This window comes from Thunnus maccoyii, chromosome 8, assembly GCF_910596095.1.
Source record: "Thunnus maccoyii chromosome 8, fThuMac1.1, whole genome shotgun sequence".
NCBI lineage: Eukaryota > Metazoa > Chordata > Actinopteri > Scombriformes > Scombridae > Thunnus > Thunnus maccoyii.
In genome coordinates this window covers 27365130-27393006 of record NC_056540.1, presented here as the reverse complement: position 1 = coordinate 27393006, position 27877 = coordinate 27365130, and the positions used below count along the sequence as shown (strand labels likewise).

Genomic DNA, 27877 nt, shown 5'->3' with positions numbered 1-27877 from the left:
CAAATTGCAAACACAGAGCTCTTGGGATATATAATTGAAAGCTTCAAAACAAGCTACTAAATGGACCTTGAGGTGAAATTGTTTTTTTAACTACTGTTTACAAGGCAAAATAGAAAAGAACTTTGAACTTCACATAGTTCCTTTATTTTGATTTATTTTATTGTGAATTTGACACAGTTACAATACATGACTTAGAAAACTCACAACAGGACAGAGCACCTTTTTCATACCTAGGACACCAAGGACACTTGGACTTGATAGTCACCAACATAAAATAAGGCCACTCCACTCCAAAGCGTATTGTCCGTATGCGAGAAGACAGCGGCTTTCTTCAACTTTGAGGTTCCGCAGTGGCAGAGGACCTTCAAGGACTACAAACAGTACAAACTAAAGAGGTCTACAGACGTCACAGAGGAATGACATTGTCTTGTGTTGAATATCTCTAGGTACAATATGACTGTATGTATTGTAGGTATGAAGTTCCTAGTAAGCATTTTGGAGAGAGAAGGGTCCTTATAAGTAGATTGAGGACATGGATCATTCTTTTTCTGCAGTTTTCCCACATTCTAATGATTGTAATAACACTGCTTTGACAGAATTACTATAGTATCATATCACAAATTATATATGGATCTTAATCAGTGGCTGCTAGCACACAGGCCGGACCGAATAAGATCTAAATACACATTTTGATATGAAATGTTTTTCATTTAGCACAATTTCACTTCACTTTTAAATAAAGTCTGAATACTTTGAAGAAATTCTCAAAATTGTCGGAGAGCACCCTTCAGTCTGTGTACCCCAAACTGGCCAATGGTGTATTTCCATTTCTGCAGATTTAACACGGTCTGATTGACTGCAACAGTGGGATAATTGCAGTGACCTACAGCTAGATGGCGCTGTGAGCCTGCATTTGCACTGAGAGCCCCCCCTTCTCTTCACCCCACCAGAACAAACCCATCTAGCCGTCATCTCTCCACCTCCCTATTTCATTCAGTTCCTCTCTGTCACCATCTCTCTTCTTCACCTCTATACCCTGCAACCCTCTTCATCACTCCCCCCATCTCACCAACTCTCCTGCCCCATATCATCCCCTCTCTCCTCATCTCTCCCTCTGCTTCAATCCATCTTTATCTCTTCCTCTCTCCTCCCCAACCCCCATCACTGTCTCCACAGCTCCACTCTGTCCTCTACTGTGCAGCTACAACCTGGGTTTCGCCTCCAGAGGTCAGCAGCTGCATCAGGTTTCCTGAAGCCGGCCGGTTCACCCCAGTGGACCAGTTGAAGAACATCCTGCAGCAACATGAAGAAACAGAAGTAGTATTTGTAAATATATTGCGGCTGTCAACTTGCAAAAAAAACCTGCAACATCCCCGATTCAATTCCAGCCTGGGACGTTTGATGAAAGTCAAACCCCCCCTTTCTCTCCGGTGTTTCCTGCCTGTATCTCAACTGTCACTTTCGCATAAAAGGCAAACTGCCCGAAAAATAATCTTAAGAAAGAGAATATATTTTAATTTTGAACACTGTCCTAGTTCTAATTTATATGGTAACGTTTTTTCTGTGCATTAATAAACATTAAGTGTAAAATCTCAATTGCCTGTGGACTTAAATCAATAAAATGCACAGTAGCTGCTTTTATATACCCATTTTTAATTAGCACCTACAGTATTTATGCTGAATTATTAATGTAGGATTTATTTGGGATTGCAGTTCTATAAAATGGCAGTCTGTGTTTAAATAAGCATGGATTTTGGTCAGTTAAACCCAAGCTACTTTCACCAGTGAGAGTGATAATTGGTAACGAGGCATAACAGCTAGATTGTTGCTATAGTTACCTGCAGCTGAATACACCCTGCAAACTTATATAGAAAAGTGGTTAAAATGTTGATTGGGACCATGTTTCAGGTGTACAAATAACGGAAATCTGCCTACAAATCAGAAACAAGTGCGCATGGTAAAAATGAGGATGTACAATTTACCGAGACTAACACTAGAACTGGTTGTTGAACCTCAGTAGTACCTGGTACCAAATAAAAAGTGTCCACCCATAGCATCAAGTATCAAAAACTGAAAACTACCCAAAGCTGGCATCAAATTCTGGGTCAGATACAGTTAGTATTAGTCCACTTCAATCACAATTTTGCAACTTTTAGACAGTATTTTATTTGTTTAAGCAAAGTTCCTGTACAGCTTCTAGTGTTAGACAGATATCAAATCAAAACTAAGAATTTCATACTATACTCAGCCTTAACTAGAACTAGAATCCCATCTCATAAAGGATTTAACTTTGTAGTCTTTAACTGTCGAGTGATGACACATGTAGAGAGGGGATACTTCATATCTTTTGAATGTGCTACATAAATAAGTTTGCCTTGCCTTGAATAATAAACTTCAAAACCTATTTTTTTGAAAAGTAATGATGATATGTACTGGAGGATCAGGTTTTAGGTTTCATGACTGACATTTGTCATTTAGAAAGCCAGATAGGTAAGTAGATGTAAGGGAGAGGGACAATGATAAAAGGGACAGCGGATTGGCACCTCTTTTAATTTTCCACCATCCAGATAGTTTCTATCTCTGTCCTCAGACCCTCATCTGTTTCCTCGGGGATTATCAAACTGGATCAAATCCCATCTAATCTCTCCAGCCCTACACAGAGTGTAAACACTGTGGTAATCAACACAAACTTCTGTCTAAATGCAGCCAGCATTTATACTGATGTGGAGCTCTCTCAAAGGCAAGGCAAGTTCCTAGTGTACTCTTAGAAATGGCTGAGTTTATATTTTCAATCTAATTAATTCAACCTGTTATTCAAATTCGCAATTCTCATCAACCTGTTTCAAAAAATTTCATGAATTGAGTAGGACCGTCTACACGTCTTATTCATTTTCATATTGTACATCTTCGTTAAGAAAATGTAATAACACTGCTTAATTAGTCTTTGTAGTTCACTGACATGTCAAACAACGATATTACAATATTTTGTATCAAGCAAACTGTTAAGTGCAATGTAATTAAACTGTCATGTAAACTGTAAATACTACAGAGTTTGACTGAATCGTTGATACAACATATGCAGGCTTGCAGCAGGTTATCAGCAATGTACTTTGTATTACAGGCTGATCTGTTGTTTGTCACTGTGTTCTTATTCTTGTTGCACAACTGGCCAAATGTTTTGTCAGCTATTTCCAGCAGCTTTAATCGAGTTTGATAACTGAAAATGACTCTGTGATCTAAAGCATCTATGGGGCGTCAGTCCGTCAGAATCAAAGAGTGAGGCCGTTTTGCTGCGACACTGAACAATCAAAGAGAAATTCTCTTCTCATCAGACACATGAAGACATGTTTCAGTGTCAATAAGGGACATGGCTGTGATCAGAGACATGTAAATTACTACACTCTCACACCACTTACTGCCCAGATAGCAAAACTGCTGTGGCCCATATCCGGCCCACACCCGACATTGCCCACATACCGCATGGAATGATGGCACTTGGACAGTCTGCTCCTGTTTGCCAGATCCGGGCCACAAGCAAACCATAGCAATGCCACATGTAAACCAAAAACTAAACAAATAAACCAGATCTGGCCTACATCTGGACCACAGTTCATTTTTATTCTGGCCCTGATCGGGCCCACATACCGCGTGGAATGATAGCACTTGGGCGGTCCGCTCCTGTTTGCCAGTTCAGGGCCACAAGCACAGCATTACTGCATGTCAACCAAGAACGAACCAAATAATCCTAATGTTCATATGGCCCACATCCTGCATGGAATTTTGGCATTTTGGCAATGTACTCCTGTTTGCCAGCAACAGGCCTAGCAACATTGTTTTCGCAGTCACAGTCAACAAGCAAGTGGTTTGCTAATTCCAGGGCCTGTGGATAAAGCATTTGTGTGTCACTGGAAAGACAGCTGCCTTAAGCTGTGCAGCCCTCAACAAGGTGCTATCAGTTAATGAGTTCAATTGGGTATGTGTGGGGCTCAACCCTAATTGCACCAAACAAGGCAATTGCTTATAAACTCCATGTTTATAAGAGGAGGAGGCCAGGGCACACTTTGCTGTAGAAAAATAATCTTCTAGGAGCATTTCCAGAGAATCTTACCTTAACAGTTGTAGACATTATCGGTGTGTATGCACATTCACCTCTAAAATTTTATGATTCATTTAGAACCACAGTAAATCATATCTCATATCATATCATATCACATCCAGATTAGCCAGTTCTGAGTATACCGTATCTTGGCCAAAACTGGTCCAGATATATTTTAAGATGACCAGGCCACATTGGCTGCATCATATGTTGGCCACCTCAGGCTCACTTCCAGATTAGCCAGTACTAATTGTGCCGCATCTTTACCTATAGTGGCCCAATACTGTTCAACCATATTTGGGCCATATTCACCATTTCAAATACAGGCCATTCCAGGCTTACACCCTGATTAGCCAGTGCTTACTATGTTGTATATTTGCCAGAACTGGCCCAGATATGTTTTAAGATAAACAGGCCACATTTGCTGCATCATATGCGGGGCCACTTCAGGCTCACATTCAGATAAGCCAGTATCAATTGTGCCACATCTTTACCTAAAGTAGCCCCATAATGTTAAGCAATATATGGGCCATATTTACTATTTCAAATGTGGGCCACATTAGGCTCACACTATGACAGCCAGTGCTAACTGTGCCATACAATTGCCAAAAGTGGGCCAATTTGTTGTATAGTATTTAGGCCATATTTGCCATATCATATGTCGACCACTTTAGGTTCACATCAAGTCAAGCCAGTGCTAACTGTGCAGTATCTTTGTCAGAACTGGCCTAGGTATGTTTTAAGATAACTTGGCCACATTTGCTGCACCATATGTGGGCCACTTTTGGTTTACACCCACATTAACCATTGTTGACTGTGCCAGATCTTTGCCAAAGGTGGCCCACATTTGTTTTGTGATATTTGCGCCATATTCACTATGTATCACATGGGCGACTTTAGGGTCACATCCAGATTACACATCGCCGAGAGCACCGCATCTTTGCCCAAAATGGCCCACATTTGTTTTGGAATATTCGGACATTATCTGTTATTTTACATCTAGGCCACTTCAGGCTCACATCCATTTTGTCAGGGCCAGAAGAAGGCCAGCACATCATTGCCTGAAGTGGCCCACTTCCGTATGCTATCTGGGTGTATATTCCAGACAACCATCTTTCATTGAGAGTAAAAGGTAAGTGTTGAAAGCATTTTTTAAAATAAAGGAGATCTGACGGGTTAAGCGTAAATGAGAATACAAAAAAAAGGTAAGTTACAACACTAGACATCACAGATTGATGATGCAAATGTCCTGGGTGGTAGATTATTGGATGCAAAGGCAGAAGAGACAAATCTGTCATTTTGTGGTCTGTTTAATGAAAACACAATTTTGTTCCCTCATAATTTTTAAAAAAATTCTTCAAACAGCCACTAAGTAAGACAGAAAAGGCACTATCATTCGCTCCGGCACTCACTCTGCAATGAACTCCAGTGACGTCCAGGAACTGAAATCTGCGTCAGGCATGAACTTCCTGTTCATTGGCGTATCCAAGGTAACCCTGCCAAATTAAACCAGATGACAATCAGGGTGAGTAGCAGCGTCTGGACAATGGAGAGAGAGCAGAGCTGGCAGTCTGAATTATCTCCACACAAACAAAGCGCTGCATACAGGGGTTGTGTGGATTTTTTTCTTTTTAAAAGAAAAAAGTTCAAGTCATTTGCATCGTGTTTCCATTTTATTATCATATTCATGACTTGAAATATCACTTAGCAATTCAACACAGCATGTTGTTCATATCACCTTTGTTACAAGCAAATAATATTAACATGCATTGTCCCAGTGTAATTTGCCTTTAAACAATAAAACATCCTGACCTAGCTGCTCATTGTACTGTAGTATTTTAGGAGGGAATCATCATGGTGTACAAGTCCTATACATATATTTAAAAGCATGAAAAAAATTCTCATAAAGACGGAAGAGGGTGCACAAATACAAATCCTTATTTCTTTGTTGCTTTTTGAAAAACTAACTGAGGAAAAGTCAATAGTTTTGAAATATTTCAATTAAAAGAAGGTGTCATTCAACTAGAACCTGGGTTTTGAAGGAAAACAGTGTATACTGTGACTTTCATATATATTATATAGTGTCGCTATATGTTGGTACAGCAGAACTAGGGGGGTTGGGGCATGCAGACTAAAGCAGAAATGCAAGTCATGAGGCTAATGCTAAACAGATGTGACAGCATGCTGGAGAGGCAGACTCAGTCCAGCCTCTTGTTGGTGGAAAATGCAACCAAAGAGGGTGCAGGAGCCGGATACACCCCTGAAAATGCATTTCTAGCTTCTCACGATGACAATGCAAAAAACACTGGTTTTAAATTCAATATGTGCACAGAGGAGGCGGTGATGCAAAGGCTATTGTGTGCGTCATTCATTTAAAACAGATCATGTGCATGACGAGAGATTTACTGGGTAAAATTGGCAGCCTTATTCATCTTTTTTTCCTTTTCTCCTGCGGCTTATCTTCACCTACATTCTTATCCATCTAACATAAAGGAGTATGTGGCACAGCTAATTTTACAGCACAATAGCTTTCATCTTCACTCGTTTTACTGGCGGCTTGCAATGTTGGCTGAATTTAAAGCTGCTATGTGCAAGATCTTTATGTTGAATATACACAACTTCTCTTTTAACCTAAAGCACAATATGAGGCTGTAACAGAAAAGAGAATCCCCTCCACACTAACAAAGACACTGATCATGTGTCCTGTTTTGCAAATTCTGATGCTGGATGTGGATATGACTTATTGTTGATACAAATCTGTTTCGTACTAGCAATAAGTAATAAAACTTCAGAGCGAAAATACAACATCTAACAATCATGCAAGGGAATTAAAATATATCACTCTCATCTGTTTGTTATGAAGCATCATGGACCATCTGGGTCAGTAAGCATGAGTGTGTTGTGTGCAGTTTACTAGCGGCTATGGAAGTTCAAGGTCATGTACTAGTTTTCTTTTGTTGCTTTTTGCATAAAAAGGGCACTCCAGTGATTTTACACATGAAGTTAAGTTGACTCATCAAGAGGAGTCCTAAAACAGCCTGTGAAAACAGTTGTATAATGTCTTCTGTAGCTCTAGAGGGAGCTTTTAAAAGTTTGAAAAAAAAAAACCCAAAAACCAAATGATGTAATCAGGGTTAACTCAACTTGAGACCTCTTTCTAACAAAAAGCCTGCAATACAAACTGAAGGTGTGGAATTAAATTCTACACACTGGCCCTTAAAGGACCGATTTTTTTAAGTTAAACTGCCAGAGAAATAAACCGTTTCATATGTTTTCCTTCCACGGTCTACAGAAGCAAGCAGAATTTAAAGATGAACAGCCACTTTGAGACGGAGACGGAGTAGACTGCCTTACCAACCAAAAGGCAAAATTAGTCAGACATCGGTTTGTGCAAAGTGTTTATTTCTGTGTGAGGAATTCTCTTGACCTTTAAAAAGGAACTTCTTCACTGAAAATCTATCTTCTGAGGATTAAATAATCATATGGATCGTCAGCAAGTTAATTATGCTGCAGATGCGGTTTGAGACATTTCCATGGACGTTTTTCCTATGACAATGGTTTGCCATTAGAATCCATTGTAACTGCTGTGAAGCCAAGCAGACTACAGTGGCCATCTGTTAGACAAAGCTGTTACTTTTACAGATCCACTTTTGAGCCTACAGGAGGTATATTGAAACTCAAAATATAGGTTTTTGGTTGACTATCCTTTAGAGCTCTCCATTGTCCTACCTGTCACACACCATGGTTTAGGTGAGCCACTGGAGCGCTGTATACAATTCACCAACGTCAGGACTAAATGTGCGTTATGACCAAATGTGTACACAGCATTTCAATGCAGTACTTACGGTAGTATAGCCACAGCAGCAGCTCCTGATGGCATCCCACTGTTCTTTGCTGCTAGACTCTGACACAGCTGGTGGACAGCAGCTTTGGCCATGCCATACCCTACCATGCCTGGGGGTTAAAGAGAGGATATTCTTTTTAGTGTCTTGGAAAACATTCAGTTTGCAAAGGTTAGACCACAAACCACATCAAATGCAAAACACACCTTGTGCAGGAGTGGATGACACTGATTTAGCAGAGAGAGGTCAAGTGGAAAGACATCAGTAAATCTATGGAAGGAACATCTTGAGACTTAAAACTGAAGTAGTAACCAGGTAAAATGCAACCCAGTTCTTCACACTGTGATATAGGGTTGCGACTAACGATTATTTCATTATCAATGAATCTAATGATTGATCTGAATGGTTAGTCATTTTGTCTATAAAATGTCAGAATATAGTGAAAAATATCAGTTATAGTTGCCCCTCAGCCCAATGTGATGTCTTCAAATGTTTTGTCCAAAACCATCATGTATGACAAAGAAAAGCATTAAATCATCAAATTTGACATCGTCGAATCAGCTAAATTTTGCATTTTTGCTTAAAATATTAGTGAAAGGATTATTTGATTTAGAAAAATAGTTGCAGATTAATTTTCTGTTACAGCTCTACAAAAGTAAATGCATAAACAAAATCACATAGATTCACTGACTACATGCAACACATCTGTTACTGCTTGTTCTCTTCCCTCTACTTAGTGTGTTGTTTTCACATTAAACCAGCCTTGGATAACTTGGAGCGATGTTTTGTAGCTTCAGCATCTGGATTCAGTAAGTCCCCCCTCTAAATTGGCTTTCCAAAGAATGCTAAGCATCTGCTCCACCCCCCTCAACCAATCTTATGACAGGCTTGCTGTGATACCTTACAAAGAACTGACCAATGGGAACAAGGGGTAGTGACACGACTTTTCTTCAAAGCTTTTGTTTTTCTCCAAGAGCAAAATGGAGACTAAATCTAAGGGATACCAGGGTCAGGGATACCAGTCATGCAGTAGTCTAAGAACACTGAAATAAACACTGCATTGATTTGTTGCATATATGCAACTGTACATTATATACCCTCCAGGTTAGCCTGCAGGTTTAGACATCCTGTACCTGACAGGCCACACGTTCATTCTCTGCGTCCATCAACAATTAAATCTCCTAATTATTCAGTTTGTCCTTGAAACCCACTCTGCTGTCACTGTACGCCTTTTAGGAGCGACAGCTTAAGTCCAACATATAAATGTGAAGAGGGGAAGCTCAGACTAATTAAGGTTGTACTCACTTAGTGCAAAAGCTTGCAGAAAATGAAGTAGTCTTGTCTGTGCTTATTAAGTCATAATTAGCTGAAATAATGCAGGCTGCAGTCTGCGTGTCAATGCTACATACAAGCTTAAAGGAAAAATTCTTTGCTATGAATATGAGGATTTCTTAAAACTAGGTCACTTATCAAGTAGAAATGTGCAATTATGCTGGAAATGTGTGCCCTATGACTAGAGGAGACTAGCTGGTCATTCCCCATACCGCTCTTAAGGGGGAATCCTACAACAACCAGAATGCATTGCATGCATCTCGTCCAATCAGACTGACTGACTCTACTGACGGTGTGCTCATGGCTGGAAAATACTGATTATGATAATCATATTATTTGGTCATTTAGTCTAATGTCACTGGCATTACATTCTCTAATTTGCAGTATGCTATGTTATTTTTGTGATATGTAATTTAAAATCTTCCCAGTTTACATAATTTTGATGAGGTGCTGTGTCAGATGTGTCAACCATTTCCTATTACCTTTTAAATTCTAAAAGCTCACTCTAAACGGGTCATTTGTCAGTTTACAGTTGGTTCAGTTAGCTACGTAGCAGTTACACAAGTTAGTCAGTATCTGTAAATACTTAGTAACAACTCATCTCTATGGAATAACTTTCGTGTGGCTCAACACTTCTTATTTTAGTGATGCATAAATCTCTACTTAAAAACACTTACATTAAAACTATGTTAACTTAGAATTTACTAACTTGTGATGCAACCAGCTCCAGGGAAAAATATGCAATTGGACACTGGATGATGAGAAGCTACATTTGGCGAGCCTAAACAAAAGACTTATAGAGTCCCAGATTGTCACTCCATCACTTCATATCCACTACTATTCAGATTAAAATCTTGCACTATTGACTTTTCACAGGCTAATCCACATCTACTGTGTGTTAAAATGAGGACTGGACTGAGGCTTTAGGCTGGTTTTCTGTGCATCCAAACACTGAAAGCTATATTTTGCATCTTCAAATCGTCATCTTTGGAGGATAATCAGATTGGGGATTATGAAACAAAATACAAGTCACATGGAGTCCCCTCCTCCTCCACCTCTGGGGTTCAACCTCTGTTTCAAAGCCGATGTTGGAGGTTAAGATTATTTTTAAAAAAAAGCATTCACGTGGTTTGCCAACCCTTTCTTAGTCTATCACCTTTCAAATTTGCTCTGGAATTTCTAGTAAAGTTGGATTACAATTCTGGTGGACACCATCGAACGCAACACTAAAACATTTAGATGAGGGAGCTTGTTTTTGTTCAGGAACATTTGGTCAATCCCAAAACAGAAAGAAAAAAAAAAAGAAAACGAGTTTGATTAATTATCTTACACATCTGCTTATCGTTTCCAACATTTAACTGGGTATTCATTCATAAAACTTTTATTAACAACAACAGTTGAAGCCAATACAATTAGTCATCCTAATCTGCTTTCCTGTTTCCATTGCACAGATGATCTGGATTTGGCGGATGCTTATTAACTTTTCACTCACTTTGTTTGATCAAAGCACACAGAAGAAAAGGATGAGCATGAGCACCTCTCAACACTGTTTGTTATATTTCCTACCATCTGGCTCTTAATATAGCCTAACATTTAATTAGAACTCACAGAAATTGGATTTTTGGAAAACAAGACGATAACTTTCAGTTCTTTAACATTTCATTTACAATTCCAAAAAGGAGTCGGTCCTTCACAGGAGCAGCATCCTACATAAATACAAGCTTAGTCAAAAGAGAACAATAGATATTAGGTGAGCGTTAACACACACTGTCCATGTGCATAATGTGTGCTGCCACAACTGCTGAGTCATTCTCTTCCTAAGCCAGCAGCCAATGAGCTTGTCGGCCCTGTGCTGAGCCAGGGCTTTGTTTGCTGTGGAGTTGGATCTCAGCCCATCACATGGTTAGCTCAGACACAGGCAGAGCTGGACATCACATGGCATCACGCCAAATCCTTTCTGGGTGCCACAGAGGCCAACATGAGTTAGGCTGCTGTCACATGATACTTTGGCTGCAACTAACAATGATATGGATTGATCTATTGAATATTTATTTGATTAACTGATTAACTGTTTAGTGTATAAAGCGTCATAAAATAATGAAAAATTCCTGTCACAAGAGCTGCAATGATTAGTAGATTGACTATTCTGTTAATTGATTCATCGTTTTGAGTTATTTTTTTAAAAACATAAATAAATATGAATAATAAATGCAAAAAATCTCTGGTTCCAGCTTCTTAAATATGAATATTTTCTGGGTTACTTTTGGGTGGTGAACCGTTGGTTGGGACAAAAGACACTTTAAGACAAGGCTGACTGTTGCTGTCAATCAATTCCGTCTCAGCTCTACATGGTAACAACAGTCACTCATAGTAAGAATAAAATCCTGCACACTAAAAGTACAATGTTTCTAATTTGGTTCTGGAGCTAAACAATAATCCAACATATTATTCAATACCGATCATCTGAACTGTGCACTTATGCAGTTTTTATATTACTATATATATATATATATATACACACTAGATACTGTATATTGTGAATAAAACCAAACAAAATCAATGTTAATCAATGTTAATAAAGTTATAGTGATACTTGTGTTTACTGTAGAAGTGAAAAGTACCAGAAGAATGTGTCACAAAACAAAATCTGAAAAAAAAGGATAATTTATTTTAACATGAAATGTATTATACTTTTATTATCATGCATTTCAAAGGAATGAACATTTGTTTAGGGAACATCCTGATTTGTTATTTGATAGAAGATACTAATATTAGTAATAATAAATACATTTATTCGACCAATTTTTGTTGCATTTGATTCATTTGCCATCTTTTGCTTTTGTCATCTTTAGCTTCTTTGATGAACACCAGTCAATTACGTTTTAAATATTTGCCTTGTTCAGGATATCTTATAATAAGTGAGCAGGTCAGGGTAGAGTCAACTGATCAAGGACACTGACGGAGCACAGCGCTGCTGATGGACAAACAGGCAAACCAAACCATTGACTTTTCGTCTGAAGCAGACTCTCTAACCACTGAACCACACTGCTGCCACGGAGCTCTTAGGCTATTCCATCTTTTTTTTCTCTTGTTTTGTTTCTTGGATCCATTTTATCGACACCTTTTCCTCTCGCTATTGTTCACTGTGTGAGATTCCCCACGGCTCTGATCAGTGTGTCAATCCACTTGTCAAAGCCCCACGGCGATTTCTATTACCAACATAATTCAAATTGGCAAGTTGGACAACAAAGACGTATGCGCAATGTAGTCTCCGATATGTCAAAGTCTGCCTGTTACCCTGACGTGACACGCGGCCTAACCAGATTATCATGATGAGAACAGTAAACACAAATGTGTGCCTTACCTCCAGTGCCTGACAGGGCTGCTTTGGCTCCAGACAAAGTCAACAGTCCGCCTGCTTTTAGGTGCAGAGCGGCGAGGTGGCTGGAAATAGTGGAGGTCCACACACTTTGCTTCCACATCAGATCTGTGTTTTTGTATAAATCTGGAAGACATGTGTTTATAAAGAACAATTTTTGTTGTATGTTCAATAGATGCACCAGATTATTATGTGTTGACCTTTTAAAAGTCCCTACAGCCAGGAACAACATGTGTGATAAGGCAGGATTTGGGAATAACATCCCTCAAATGCTAATTAGCGGCACAGTGGATATCAAGTCTTGTCCTTATTATTCAGAGAACAGCTTGTTTCCTTTACCGCCAGTTGCAGTTTTTCATGCTGGCTGTAGATAAATGCAAAAAAAACTGGCAGGATAAGAAAGGGCAAGTCTCTTAGAACCAGATATAAAAGCTATTGTGTCACAGGGTTAAACAGAAAACTTCAAAGTCATCTTAATTGCCTTTTTGATTGTTTTTCTAAGAACTCGTGCAACATAAAATACAGAAATTCAAAAATAATACTCGAAATTATCTGAATTATTTTGGTTTGTTTCAAATTTAAGCAAGCAGGGAGAAAACTGGCTGTTGATTAATGTTGAGCAAACACAAAGTATGAACTCTGACCTTTGGAACTACAGTTTCCTCCTGCCCATCCTCCTGCCACACACAAGATGGCGTCCACTTTCTGTTCCCCTAGCAACCGGGCCACATCTGCTGTCACCTGCACAAAATGAGAGATAAGTACTGACGCCTTTTCATTAATGCCAAAGGGCACACACACAGGAGATGAAAGGCGTTTAAATGGCGATTACAGTTTCAGCTCACGCAGCAGCGAGGGTCGTGTCTAGACAGTCAGCCTAGATTTGCGTAACTCTCACGAGATTTGTGACTAATTTGAAAAAAAGTGGACTTAGTGGATTTTGCTGCAGGACATCGCTGTTTGCTTCCAACTGCGAGTGTCGCTACAGTTGTCATGGTGTTTACTGTTACCATAAAAATGAAAGTTTCCTAACTTTTAAAGTAGTAACTTTAACCCACGCCACGTTTCAAGTGATCATAACCCAAACCATGATCTTTCCCCAACCCTAACCAAGTGGTTTTTGTGCCTAAACCTAACCAGACCTCAGCCACAGCGCTGTCACATCATTCTCCTAATACGAATGCAGATGCTGAATCAAGTGCACATGTGTGAGAGTTTCGCAAATCTAGGGATACCATCTCGACACGACCAAAAGCTAGGGCAGTTCTATGCTGCGTTCAGGTCATCACAAAAAATGTTGGATGTTTGGACAAAGTATTCACAGTAGCATCCAAGTAACAAATACAGTCATTTGTTAGTTAGTTAGTAACAATCATAGTATGCTAATATGATTGGATGAATTAAAAAGATAACTGTGCATACATGAGGAATGCGACAGAAATAAAAACATACAGAAGTTCATGCAAAGCACTTAAAAAATCTATTATCCTGTATCTAAAAAAAGATATAACAACTATATTAACTGTTATATTTTACATTTTTATTTGACTCGTCCCTGCCTGTACCGTGTCTTTCATCCAGCTTGAACTGGTTAAGCAAAATAGAAAATGAAAGGCTCATGGATGATATAATTCATCTAAACGTGGGGGTTTGAAGGCTAAAATTGGTCCAACTTACACATTACAAAATGTGGATGCCTGCCATGAAAAAAGGCAGCCAAACTACCAATGTTGCAGAGGGCTGCAGCTAACAATTACTATATATACTGTTGATTAATCTTGCGATTATTTTTCCAATTAATTTTTTTGGTGTATATAAAACATCAATTTCCTGGAGTCCACGGTGACACCATCAAATTCACTATTTTTTAAAATGGCTTTTCATTAGTGTTTTATTTGTCATGTTATGTTTTATTCATTTAATTATTAAGATTTGTATTCATTGTCTTCTACGTCTTGATTGGATTGAATTTTTTCCACTTTGTAATTGCACTGTGTATTTTATGTATGTGAAGCACTTTGTAGACGTGTCTGTTGTTTAAGTGCCTATTATTTACTAATTAAGCCTATTATTATTATTCCTATCAAACTTAATTTGTCTGAACAGTCCAGCACGATATCAAATTTTCTTTAACATAAGAAAATTTGAGAACCTGAAACCCTCAAATTTTGGCATTATTGCGTAAAAAAGGACCAAACTGATTAATCTACAATCAGAATCGTTGCCTATTCATTTTCCATTGATTAATCCACGAATCGTTGCAGCTCTACTATCAGCTCAGCTTGGGGCAAACCGCCTTTACTTTTCCCTTCTTTTCTAATTGTGACTTGAACGCCGCATGAAGCCTAAACATTTTCTAGCAAAGCTGTGTTACCTCATTAAATTACAATTTACAAATCATATATATGCGCTTGACTCTGCATGAGTATATTATATATTATATATATATATATACATATACCAAAACAACAGCTTTACTGCGGCTTGTTGGCTCTTCAGTTTGACATTTATCAGACAGGAACATCAAACATGTGAGTCCCGGTGCAGCTCACCTGTCCTGCCTGCTCGGAGAAAGATTCAGTCAACTTGACAATCACGTTTTCATTTGCCTCCTCATTTGCAGCCATGTCGATGTTAGCGACCCACTGTTTATTTCAGGGAGAGAGAGAGAGAGAGAGAGAAATAAGAGATGCAGTCAGCTTACCATCGGAGCTAAACATCTTCACGGTTTAGCACTGCAGCCTGTTAGCAATGTGTTCTCTGCACTCACCCATCCTTTGGATTTGAAATGTTGAACGCACTTTGAGCCCAGAGCGCCTCTTCCGCCATACACGATCACCCGGTTAGCAGCCATGTTTACGCTCTGATCGGCAGTGAGCAGTGACCGAGCTGAGGCCGAGCGACAGCTGAAATACAGACAGGCGCGAGGAGGAGGAGGAGGAGGAGAAGGAGAAGGAGGCGTTTCTGTAGTGGGGCAACAAGTTGGCGGAACTAATGGTGCTTTCACTGACGGTCGGACATACCGAAATTAAGTGGTCTCAATGTTAAAGTGTATTTGGCTTCATTGTTTTTCTTTACTATGTTAAAGATTGGGTTCACAGTTTTTCAAGTCTGTCTTAAAACAATAGTTAGGAGCCCAGATGAACACTGAAAGAGGTTTCAATTGCTGTAATCATTCCTCCTGTTCATACCGGCTATTAAAAGATCCCTTTCAAATGCATGTTCGTTGTAAGTTGTGCAAAATTGCGTTTAAATTTTTATCTGAAGCTTATATGAAGCTTTAGCAGTCTGAGTTAGTCACATCAAGTGAATATCTGCCACATATACAGTCTTTTTAGCATCAAATTTCCTCTTTGTGTTTGATCAGACAGTGTTTCCCTGTTGAGCTGGAGAGAAAGTACAGTCACAAAACAAGGGACTTTGGCACTAAAAAAAACTGTAACGTTGAAAGATATCTACTTGATTTGACTGAATCTTCATATTAGCTTCATTATGAAGGAATCTTCTAATGGTCAGTATGAACAGGAGGAATGATTACGGCAAGAAAAAACATGTTTCAATATTCATCTGGGCTCCTGACTGTTGTTTTAAGACAGACTTGAAAAATTGTGAACCTGTCCTTTAAGAGTAGGGCTGCAAACTAATGAATATTTTCATTTATCAACCAATCTGTTGATCATTCTTTAAATTAATTAGTCATTTGGGCTGTAAAATGTCCAAAAATGGCGAAAAATGGCGATCGCTGTTTCTCAAAGCACAAGGTAATGTCCTTAAATGTCTTCTTTTGTCCAGACCAACAGTCCACAACCCAAAGATATTCAGTTTACTATCATGTAAGAGTCAATAAACCATAAAATATTCACTTTTGAGAAGCTGGAATCAGAGAATTTTTACATTTTTTCCCAAAGAATGACTAAATTGATAGTCAGAATAGATGGTGATTCATTTTCGGTCGATTGACTAATTGATTAATTGACTAGTTGTTGCAGTTCTACTATCTAATATCTAGTATCACACTAACTGTTATAACATTTCAAAATAATACAAACATGTTCTTATTATGTTCTTGAGGTCTACAAATAGGATTCGGAGTCATTTAACTTTGGTGTAAAACTTTACATTAAACAAACATATTCTGAACCAAGAGTTGATGATGAGATAAAATAAGACTTTATTGAGCCCCAGGGGAGAAATTATGTGCTAAAGCAGCACAACAAACAGACCATGTACAGTAGGTACAAAAAGGATAGAACAAGCAGGAATAAAGATATAAAAATGGGGAAAACTACCCATAAATCCAGATTCAATTAAATCTACATCCAGATAAAAAAGTGAACAGTAAATGCAGTGGCTGATGATGATGATGCATAAATCCTCCTTCAAGGTATTAGTAATTGTATATTATGACACTTTTTTTTAAGTCCCTCTATTTATCATATAAAGCACTTACAAACATTTAATACATGGTTCATAACACATATTAATGCAGTTGTCAGCAGATACAAGTGTTTATTAATGCAATAATAACACTAACAATGGCTCCGTCCCATTAACTGTGCCAGTTTGCCATGTCAGTGAGTGAGCATGCACCTCATCAGAGCCTGGAACTGGTTCACCTAAATGGAACGCAGCCGTAGTTAAAGCTGGAGTACATTAAAATGAAAGTCCGTTACATTCAAGTCCTTGCCAGATGAGTTCACACAATGCTGAATAAGCCTGTCACCGCCAGGTAAATCTCTCTGCATTTCACAGCTTATTGGAGTTTTTAAATCTGGCGTCTGTGGCGACATTGTTGTGCTGGTGCAACGGTAGTGATGCGTTTCCTGTCAACCAGCAATGATTGGTTTGCCAGAGCTGAAGGGGTAGCAACCATAGATGTATATAGCCTACCTAGGCTAAGTTTTGAGAACAGATAATTAAATAATTAAAATTCCAAATTAAAGTCAAGTTTATAAGAAACTGTTCAATCCGATTTATCTTGACCACCATGGCCACCATGTTCATGGGAGTTCATTAAGACTGATTCTCAATGGCCACAGAGGTATTTTTGTTCCCATCTAGAGATAAAGCTGCATTAGTAAGTCAGGATATGCCTTTGTTAGCAAAATTCTTCCTCTATGGGATAAATCTCTTTGAAGCCATACACGTTTTTTCTGTACCTTTCCTATGATGGGGTTGAAATTCAAAGAACATCCAATGTCTTGTTTTTGTTAATGACAATACCAAGGTTAGTGACTGAATCTTTCACAGGAATGTTTGAAGAGGGAACATTACAATTTTTGAGGCCGAGCAGCTCACACTTACTGATGTTTAAACAAAGCCCAGAGGCACTAGAAAATGTCTTAATTGCATCAATGGCGACCGAAACCTGTGAAGCATCCTTTAAGAATAAGGTGGTTTCATCAGCCAGCTAACTAATAAGTATCTAATTTTCAGCTATTGTGATACCTTCAAGAGGCTGAGCTTAATGAAGTCAGAGAGTAATTGAGCACAAATCAGGAACAAGTATGGTGAGACAGGACAGCCCTGTCTGACTCCATGATTTAAGTGAAATCTAGGAGAGGTGCCTGCATATAGTTTAATTGAACAACTTGCATGCTTATACATGGTTTTAATAGCTGCACAAAAGTAAGGACCAAAACCAAATTTCCCCAAGGCCTGAAATATAAAGTTGTGTTCGACGATCTAACACCTTGCAGAAATCTAGAAACAAAATAAAGACCAGCATAGTCAATAAGGTCTAGCACAAGCCTGATGTTATATGTCTATGTATCATAAAACCAATTTGTGTTTCATGGGTTTCATTCCAAAACAGCTTTTATTCTTTTGGCAAAAATCAGAGGACTTTGTAATCATTAATAAGAAGGCAAATTGGCCACCAGTTGTCAATGGAAAGCTGATCTTTTGCTTTGGAATTAGGGTTAAAAGCCCTTGAGATAAAGTTGGAGGGAGAGTTTGATTTTCAATGCTTTCTCTATACACACCATGGAGGACGGAGGCTTGTTGCTCTGCAAAAGTGATAAAATTCAGATATTAAGCCATCAAGCCCTGGAGATTTATTGAATTTTAGGTGATGAATGAACAGGACTTAATCTGAAGTTACTTGGCTATCACAAAAATCTTTTTGGTCATTCTTAATTGAAGTGAGATATCCTAAAAAATGGTTAGCTGCTACCTCACTTTACCGTGACTCTAAATTTTATATAAAATGTGGAACAGTAATTAGCTATCTTATGGGGATAATCATTAATAACTCCACTGATATTGGGTTTTTGAATAGAATTGGTTTTACTATGAGACCATTATAATTGAAAGAAATAGGCAGTGTTTTGCTCCCCTTCCTCCAACCATTTTCTCCTTGACCTCACAAAAACTCCCTGTGCTTTCATTCTTTATATTTAATTTAATTTATTTTGCTGTAAAATTAAATCCTGTATGTCATTTTCTGATAAATTTTCAGGCATAAAATTCTAAAATTGCTCTTTGAGTGAGAGCAGTCATTCTGGTAATTACCTTTGTTTCTTCAATTTCCCTAGAGTCAGATAAAATACTCTGTTAAATAGTTTGTCACTCCCAACAGCTCCCAATTTCTAGAAAAAGTATATATCAGTGAAAACCTTGTTCCAAAAACATGTTATCTTTCTTAATCACTAAATCATGTTTCAAAACAGAATTATTAAGTTTCCAATAAGAGCCTCTAAATGTATGAATAGTGTTAGACCTAAAAGAGACTTGGAGTAACACAGCTCTATGGTCTGTCAATGGACTTATTGTTATATTAATAGTAATGCTATTCACATCTAAAAGTGGCTAAATAAATAAAAATAAAAGGATAATAGATAAAAGAAGTGGCTTTCTTGGCTTCATGCACCATTGAGCAACTCTCACAATAATGGACAGGGCACTGCCTCTGATGTTGTATCCAGTTCTTATTATATATCCCTGACTAATGGTATAACTTCATCAGTCGGCTGAGTGTCCCCACTTCCTGTATCAGTCGTATTAGGTTACTAGGGTTTGACCTAATCTTGTTTTTATGTGGGACAGTCTGGAACAGTTGAGTTCATATTTATAGTTTGTGGGGACAGGAATCAATACTGCAGCTGCAGTAGCTTCTTTTATTTACACCCAGCAAAAAATTGTACAAAGTCAGAGGGCCCCTTTCTTCCCCATACATATTAACAATATGACATACCTGGCCCTATATCAACCTTCTATCTATGTGATTAAAATGTGGTGCATATGAATGCACAGAATAAGATTGCAAAAGGGTTCAAACTCAGGTACTGAAGTGGCTTTAAAATTGGAGGGGTTTATTTTATTGATGCTGTTCTCCTGAGGCAGCATATAAATGATGTATTACAAAAACAATATGACAAACATATTACAAAATGTGCAGCATCTGAGAAACTTAAGTTTGGCTTAAGACTGAACCCATACAGACACAGACATTAACCTAAAGCCAGAAGTTAGTATAGACACTGTAGTGTTGTAGGCTAGTGTTTATGAGCAGTGTTAACTAGAAAGCCTTTGCAACTCATATTACAGTGGTGAAATAAGAAACACCATCTCAATATTGTATATAAAATTCATATGGAGCAGTTTCTCAAAAAAAGGGGACCCATTTCTTTTCCTTTTTTGCAAAAAAAAAAAAACAAACAACTGTGGCTGTACTTCTCCCAGCTATTTAGTTTTCATGCAGTGAGCACTAGGTGCTGCTATAAGACTGTGATGCTGATGACTCAGCAGTGAGCTACAGCATCCTATTATTTTGCTGCTGTATCTGTGCTGTGCCAAAGCAGCGTGCCAACGAGACATCCCCGGCTCTCATGAATAATACAAGCAAGATGGCCTTGGCTCCGCTGTCACTGTAGTGAAGCCCCGATCTGTCACACTCACCTGGATATGACACGCACTTCTGCAACGGGGAATAAATGCTTGGTTTGTCTAGTCTGACATCCTCACACACACACATTCCCACACACACAGAAACAGTGTGAGAGACAAGTACACACTTTTTCCAGTGCTGTAAACAAAAGTATTATGGCATCCCTTCCTGCCTATCTTCCTATCTCCAGCAGAAAATAAGAAACACACTATGAAACACACACACACACACACACAGTGAGTGTGAAATGAGGAGGAGCCGTATGGGTGATGGTGTCAGTGAGGCTGACTGAGCTTGCTTCTCCTAGAGAGCCGGGTGACGTCCTAAGGAGCATACAATAATTATGTTCCGCTGTCTGGTTCAGACCTGGAAGAGACATCCTGCAGGTTCCTGACAGTTGACAAACACAAAATTAGAAGTACACTGTAGCAATCTGTACCAGGTTGAGTATCTGTCAGCAGCTCAGGATCTCATGTGAGGTGAACACAATAATAAATACGGCAGCAGCTGTTTAGAATTAGTTGTTGGAGTGGTGATGGTTAGCCATAGATGTAAGCTGATGAGTGAAAGGTTACTGATTGGAATGAAAAACCGGAAACTGGTAAAAACCAGGAACATGGGAAAGATGAATAAGATACCAGGGCTGCATTGCACCAGCTGTTCATAAATACATGTTCTTAATAACTACAACTTAGTTTCAAACTAGTGATTTACTAAATCGGGTTACACCATGAAAACTTGAGAAATGTCTTAGCTAGTAAACAGTCCTATGTAAATTGGTTGCTAAGAAACATCTCAAGCACCATCCAATAAGAAGCAACCAACTATGTAAACAGGAAGTCACTGTAATATAACAAGCTGTAACATATCTTCCAAAAATAAGTTTTTTAAATGTATGTATGACTTAGTTTTATTTATATCTGCACACCTTAAGAAATATTTGTGTTTTAGAATTAGTAATATTCATGCAGTTTACAGTGAGAAATATCAGATGCTGAGCTAACTGCTGTTATTTGGTCATTTAGTCTAACATTATTGGCATAAAGTTTTGTAACTGGAAGTTTTGCGTATTTTTTTCTGTGAAATTTAAAGTGTCTGATAAGATGTGTCCTTATTACCTCTTTTACTCTTCAATCTAAACATATCATATATTAGCAGGCTAACATTAGCTTTGTCAGTTGGTTCATCATAGCTTATAAGACAATTAGGCCTACACCTGGCAGTTAGTGGGTGTAAATATTTAGTAATGGCTCATCGCTACGTAATTTGTGTGGTGCAACCGGTTTTAATTTAGTGATGCATAAATCTCCCCTTAGTAAAATTGATTACCATGGCAACTTGCCAAATTCTTCTGACTAGCTGAAAGGGCTCTTGAACAAGGTACTTCATCAACAGCAGGGATGCAAAGTGTTGGCCATCACACTTTCTATTGCTAACAACTAGAAAACATAAGATGTAATGAAGGATTGATAACTCAGACTGTAACTGTAGCTGATTGGGAGTATGGGACCACTGTGGTGCAACGCCAGTATAAACTCAAGGCACAGAGATACATCACATTTTCTGCTTACAGTATAGCTTCGGAACGCACACATGCATGGATGGCTTATGGATGGCAAACTATTTACAATATATACTACTCCTGATGCATTTCCTCTCTCATCCACTTTCACCACAAACTACAATGAAACATGGTGGCCGGCACATGCAAGTATCTGCAGGCAGACCAGTAACAAAGGCCCTGATTGGCTGATCCCTGCCACCCAATCAAGTGACTACACTACTATAATACACAAACGAGCAAGTCCTTCATCATATAAGAAGTGGGGTTTTATTTCTTTTAAATGTAATATTTCTTTGGGAAAGTTGTTTTCTTTTCCATATATTCATTTCTTTTACACCTCCAGATCTGCAGTGTTGCAATATATCTGAGTGAGACTGGATTCCTCATCATATGCACTCTGCAGTGATTGAGGAGAGGATATGAGAGTCCAGCTACTGTCCCTGCTGTGAGGAATTCGGGCATTTTTATCTTGGTTTGAAAATGTGACAGCAAATAAGTACCTCTCCCACCCTCTTTTATCCTCAATCTTCTTGACTTGAGTATGAGTATTTTAGATGTAAGGTGTGATATATAGACTACAATAGCTGTCTGTATTACTGCCCAAATCGAAAAACTCCAATACCTCCTACACATATATCCTGCAGGATTTAGATGATGGAAAGGACCAACTTGTGATATGGATTTCAAACACTTTTTTAGATGTCTAGGTTACATATAACATTCTTTCATTGTCATTTAAATGACAATTATGACCCAGAACTGCAAATTATATAACTTACAGAGATAACAATTACTGATGTTTGGTTTGTGAAGTTTACATGCTACATGCAAATAACTACTTTACAGTGTAATACCTGCAATAACTGAAATTTTTGTCCAATTAGGCGCAGCATAAACAAGCAACATTAGAATGTATTTATCTATTTATTCATGTATGTATTATAATTTATTATAGTCGTTTGGCTCTGTTTTGTTCTGTTTTCATCTTTGCCAACTCCAGAGTAAAATATCTCGCTCTTTAGCTGATAAAAGCTACACACTACACTACATGCTCACCAGCTAGTTGCTAACTTTGTCTGTCTGCCATTTGGTGCTGGACAGGTACCTTACAGTTGATTTATAAGAGCTTTTTCAATCACAGCTGCCTGCTGCAGCTGAAAACGACACTATAAAAGAAGTGAGAGTGAATCAAAACAGTTGTGTTTCGGGTTGGAAAAACCAAAACAACAAGCTAAAAGATAAAGCTCTGCAGAGCTGGGGGGAGTCAGGTGATAATTCTCTGAGGGTTCATCACTACAAGCAACAAGCAATCATGTGATCCATTGTTAATATAAAAATAGTAATTGCAGCTGCTATAAATACAACAATTGGACTCATCAGGAGCTCGACTGTTGGAGAAAGTCATCCTATCCAGATTTTGGCAAAGAGAGCCAAAAGAAATCTGATGACCAATTTGGAATATGATTTTCTCTGATGTCACTTCTCTGATGTTGATATAGTTGAAATAGATGAATATGAAGCATCAATGCAGACTGAAACTTGCCTTTGATTCATGTTAGTAAATATGCTTTCTAATCATAGGTAAATGATTGTCCTATTCGTATACGCTTGATCTTTGTGTTTTGATGTTGCAGACAGAGCCTCACAATTTTAGATGTCCAGGTGCAGTTTTTTTTTTTGTTTTATTTTACTGTTACTTGAATTTAAATGACATTATAGTCATCTGACCAAGCAATAAAACATAAAATCAGTAAATCCACAAGTACTAAACTGTTCCTAACATATGTGGCATGTATCCACCCCAGGGTTGGTCCTTGTTGTATCTCTTAGCAATTCATGGCCAACCTGCTTTTCCAAAGCAGGAGCCTTCTAGTAAATAAATCCATTAAAAAAACCTTCACTTACAACTGAAGGAGACTAAATCCCTTTAGAGAGCGCTGTCAAAGAAGTTCAGGCTTTTAAACAATTTGTTAAGTCTTATTTTACTCACTTTTCTAAAGTTATTTAATAATAAGTAGTTAGTAATTTTCATTTTCAAGTATTATTCCACTCTGCTGGCTTGCAGCCTTCCTCACCTCAGCCTTAACCATAATGAGCTCTCTTTTACACCAATACTTTATGTCATTGCTGTGTTGGCCACTTGTTTTGTTGAATGTTGTTCGACTGTGCCCATTTATCTTAGTTGTGCAGCACTTTGTAAAAATTTATTTTAGAAATGACCCATGAAAATAAATAATCATAGTTCCATTTGTAAGTAGCTGAGGACTGTTACCTTTTATAAAGGTATTCTCTGCATGTGTGAGCACACTGCCCTCAGATGGGATTTATACTGTATATAAATTCTGTATCTATGCATAAAGCCATTACTCATTTTACATTTTAATGCATACATTACCAGCTGAACTACCATTACCCTTTGTCACCATCCACTAAAGGTAGTGTAGTGTTTCTAAACATCACATTATTCTCCTTGCAACTGTTTTACAAGTTCCACGGACCATTTGATTTAAAGATGTTTTATATTGTAATATACAAATTTAACTCAACAGCCAATAAACAGTGCATTGCTAAGAGGAAGATAAGTAAAGCATAACGAGTTTGTGCATGCAACTAGTAGACAAACTCAGATAGAACATGTGCACTTACTGTTGATTTGGTTTAAAGCAACCCGATGGCTGTAAAAATATATGTATACACAGTAGAAAGAAAGATAAAAACACGGATAGGTACCCAATTTAAGGTTAAAAACAGAAGTGTTTTTATATGGAGTTGTGCCATCACAAGCCTCCAGAACAGTGTCAATACCCCTTGGCATAGATGCTGCAAGTCTCTGAACTCCACTGGAGGAGTTAATACCATTCATTCAAAATATAATCCCTGTTTTGATGTTTTGCTGGTGGTGATGGAGAGCGCTGTCTAACACGTCGCCCAAATCTGCCTTACTGTAGATGTTAAGTGGGGTTTGGATCTGGTGGCAGTGAAGGCCATAGCAAATGTTTCACACCACTTTCATCAAACCATTCAGTGACCGCCTACACCCTGTATGGAAGGATCTGCATTTTTTATGTTTCTACACTCATTTATTCTGGTTTTTCCTTTAATTTGTCACTTGTCTGTATCACATCCCTTCACACAATTCTTGTTTATCTTTACATCTGATATCTAAAACATATTTGTGACATACCTGAGAATGAGACACATTTTTCTCCTTTTACTGAAAGTCCTTGCTCACTCTGCAATGAGAACACATTGTGCTGAAACCGATCTTTTTCTGCTCTGAAATAATGTTCCAGTGTACCAAAATAACAACACTATTTCCTGTATCAGACAATATCACATCCAAAGTGAATACATTTTTGATACACAGTTTATTGCATTTGCTTCCTATCATTTCCTGTAGCTGTGTATGAAACACTGTAAAAATCAGTTAGCTGCAGTCTCCCTCCTTACCACTGACAAATGTTGTTGGTTGTTTTGGTCTCCAGCTGTGGCAGCCAGTTCCATCCAGCCAAATTGTTTGGACTGATTCCCTCAATCTTGACAGAGGACATAGCTCTATCCCCTCCCCAGGGTCTCTCTCTCTCATGGACTTTGATGCTTTGGAGACATAAATCCTTGGCAGCTTTTTCATTCATCTCCAAGCTGTGTCAAGCGCCACTTTGTTGCCATTTCAATTCTCCGTTTCATTGTGGCAGTCTCCAGTTCCCTGCTTGGAGAGTTTAGGCCTGGTGCGAGTTTGTTGATTGCAATGCTTTATGACTTGTAAATGTGTTGGGTAGCCTAGCGGCTTGGAGTGGGTTCTTAATGGGAGCTAATCAAAGCAGGGGGAAGCAGGGAGCGGCAGGGTAGGAAAGAGACAGATAACAGGAGCATGATAGAGAGGGAGCTGGATGGTTCCACTAGTGAGATATACTTGTGAGTATAGCCAGCAGAGAGAGGTAATTATGTTAATGTCTCTGTGCTGCTCAGAAACTTTCCTCTTCAGCTTCCCTGGAAAATCTGTCTATGTGTCTACTCTTTCCTTTAGATGAGGATTTAACACTTCCACATCTGCTTTAATTATGGTGTACAAATCTAATCTAAGCAGGGAAAATAATCATATACATGCTTTTACTTTTCCTCAGTCAACACTAGATGTCCCCATGAGTCTTTGATAAAAATGAAACTCAGCCTAAGCTCTTGGCATTTCATTAAGCCTGTGCAAAAGCACTGTTTAGACCGTCATAAACATGTATCTTATTATGCCTCCTCCTTTCAAGAGCATATAATGTTGATGCAAATGACAAGATTAGGCAGAGATTATGCAGAGAAGCAAGTGTGCAGACATGGCTAATGGGAGGTAAAATACTAAACACACCGGTTAAAAGCAGGGCACCACGTAGCATTACAAAGTGATCATACATTCCAGTGGCCTGCAGACAAACTATGAGCTTCAACAACAAAACCCTGTGTATTGTGGGCCAGTTGATCTAAACAGAGAGGATTAGATAGTGAAGCTTGAGGGGTGTAATGTCTCAGATCTCACAGCAGCTCGCCCTAAAGTGGATTATGAAACTGATATTGGTGTCACAAGTTTACTGGAGGGCGAGAAATAGAGGAAAAGAGGAGCTGGGGTAATCTGTTGGTAGACAGAGGAGGAAGAGACGTCGGTGGCTGATGTAGGATAAAAGTATAGCTTGCCTGGAGTAAGACTTAAGATCAGTGTGGAGAAGCAATAAAGTGATAGTGTGATACTGTAGTGGCTGGTGGGAGGGAAAGCTGGAAGAGAGGTTTCACAGGAGGGTGAAACTGTGATTAGAGAGAGATTGGAGGTAAAATCCCAGGGAATCACCTGCGTCTGTTCAGTTGCTTATTGAAGTCTTACTTTCATGGGTGTGAGGAAACAATCAAAATGGAGTTGGGGAGGAATCAAGAATGGGATTGATACATCTGTGCCAGGGACTTTGGGCTTAAGATGGAAGAGGACGTGGAAGTAGAGTGTACTGTAAAAGTGCCAGCAGCTGTTCCCTGTTGTTTACACTGTAAGATTAATTAAAACAAAAAAAAATCATTGTCTATTATTCTGCTCACCTGAATCTTCTGATTGACTTGTTTACTTGTAAAACACAAATAGTTTTCATTGCACAAGAGAAAACCAGCAGTTTTTTTTCCATTTACAACACTGATGGCTCATTTAATTTGTAATGATTAGGCGATGAGAAATGATCACTTTAATTAAAGTCTGTTCCTAGACAGACTTGCCTAAAATGTGTTAGTGGATGGTGATTTCACACATCAGTTGTAAAGGAGGCATTGAGCTGATAATCTGATAAATGCTTATTTTCTTAAGTGTTTAGGAGACCTAACTTTTAAACATATGATAAAAACGCATTTTTTGAGGCATAGGTTAGTCACACAGAGCTAGACATTTTGTGAAACGTTCAAAGACAGAAATGTCATCACGTATGGCTGCTTCAGGGACAATTTTCATGTAAAAACAAATAAAGACCTTGTTTGTTTCAAGAAGTCACAAACTGAACCAAACTTTTTATCAAGCAAAAGATAAAAAGGGACCTATCTTGCAAAGGGTCAGTTTAGGTTTTATATTCATTTTTGATGTTCTGTTCAGAGTCAGAAACAGTAAAAAGATAACACCTTGTAGATTCTGACTGAGGTTTGACATTTACAGCCAAATATCACCAGAAATCAGCTTTGATGATTCAGGTGTGCTGCATACTGCAGTTTCAGACTTCTTGGAAGCTCCAGAAAACTCAAAAAAGCTACCTTCATGTCAGTT

At 38.4% G+C, this 27877-nt stretch overlaps 1 protein-coding gene across 1 annotated transcript; it reads right to left on the bottom strand.

Moving 5' to 3' along the window:
* Nucleotides 1-137: 137 nt before the first annotated feature.
* On the bottom strand, nt 138-15614 carry qdpra (quinoid dihydropteridine reductase a). Its single transcript, XM_042418852.1, has 7 exons — nt 15420-15614; nt 15202-15294; nt 13294-13390; nt 12635-12775; nt 7942-8050; nt 5509-5592; nt 138-1293 (listed from the first exon to the last, which is right to left on the bottom strand). The coding sequence occupies exons 1-7, from the start codon at nt 15501-15503 to the stop codon at nt 1191-1193; spliced, it is 711 nt and encodes a 236-aa protein (XP_042274786.1). The 5' UTR covers nt 15504-15614; the 3' UTR covers nt 138-1190.
* Nucleotides 15615-27877: the final 12263 nt, after the last annotated feature.

What these genes read in the sequence shown, in the direction of transcription:
- qdpra (XM_042418852.1), bottom strand. Translation starts at nt 15,503, where the DNA reads ATGGCTGCTAACCGGGTGATCGTGTATGGCGGAAGAGGCGCTCTGGGC. An exon ending in AGGAAACTGTAGTTCCAAAG is followed by an intron (nt 12,776 to 13,293) that starts GTCAGAGTTCAT and finishes CATGTCTTCCAG; the next exon opens with ATTTATACAAAAACACAGAT. An exon ending in TCACTGGAGTTCATTGCAGA is followed by an intron (nt 1,294 to 5,508) that starts GTGAGTGCCGGA and finishes ATGTTGCTGCAG; the next exon opens with GATGTTCTTCAACTGGTCCA.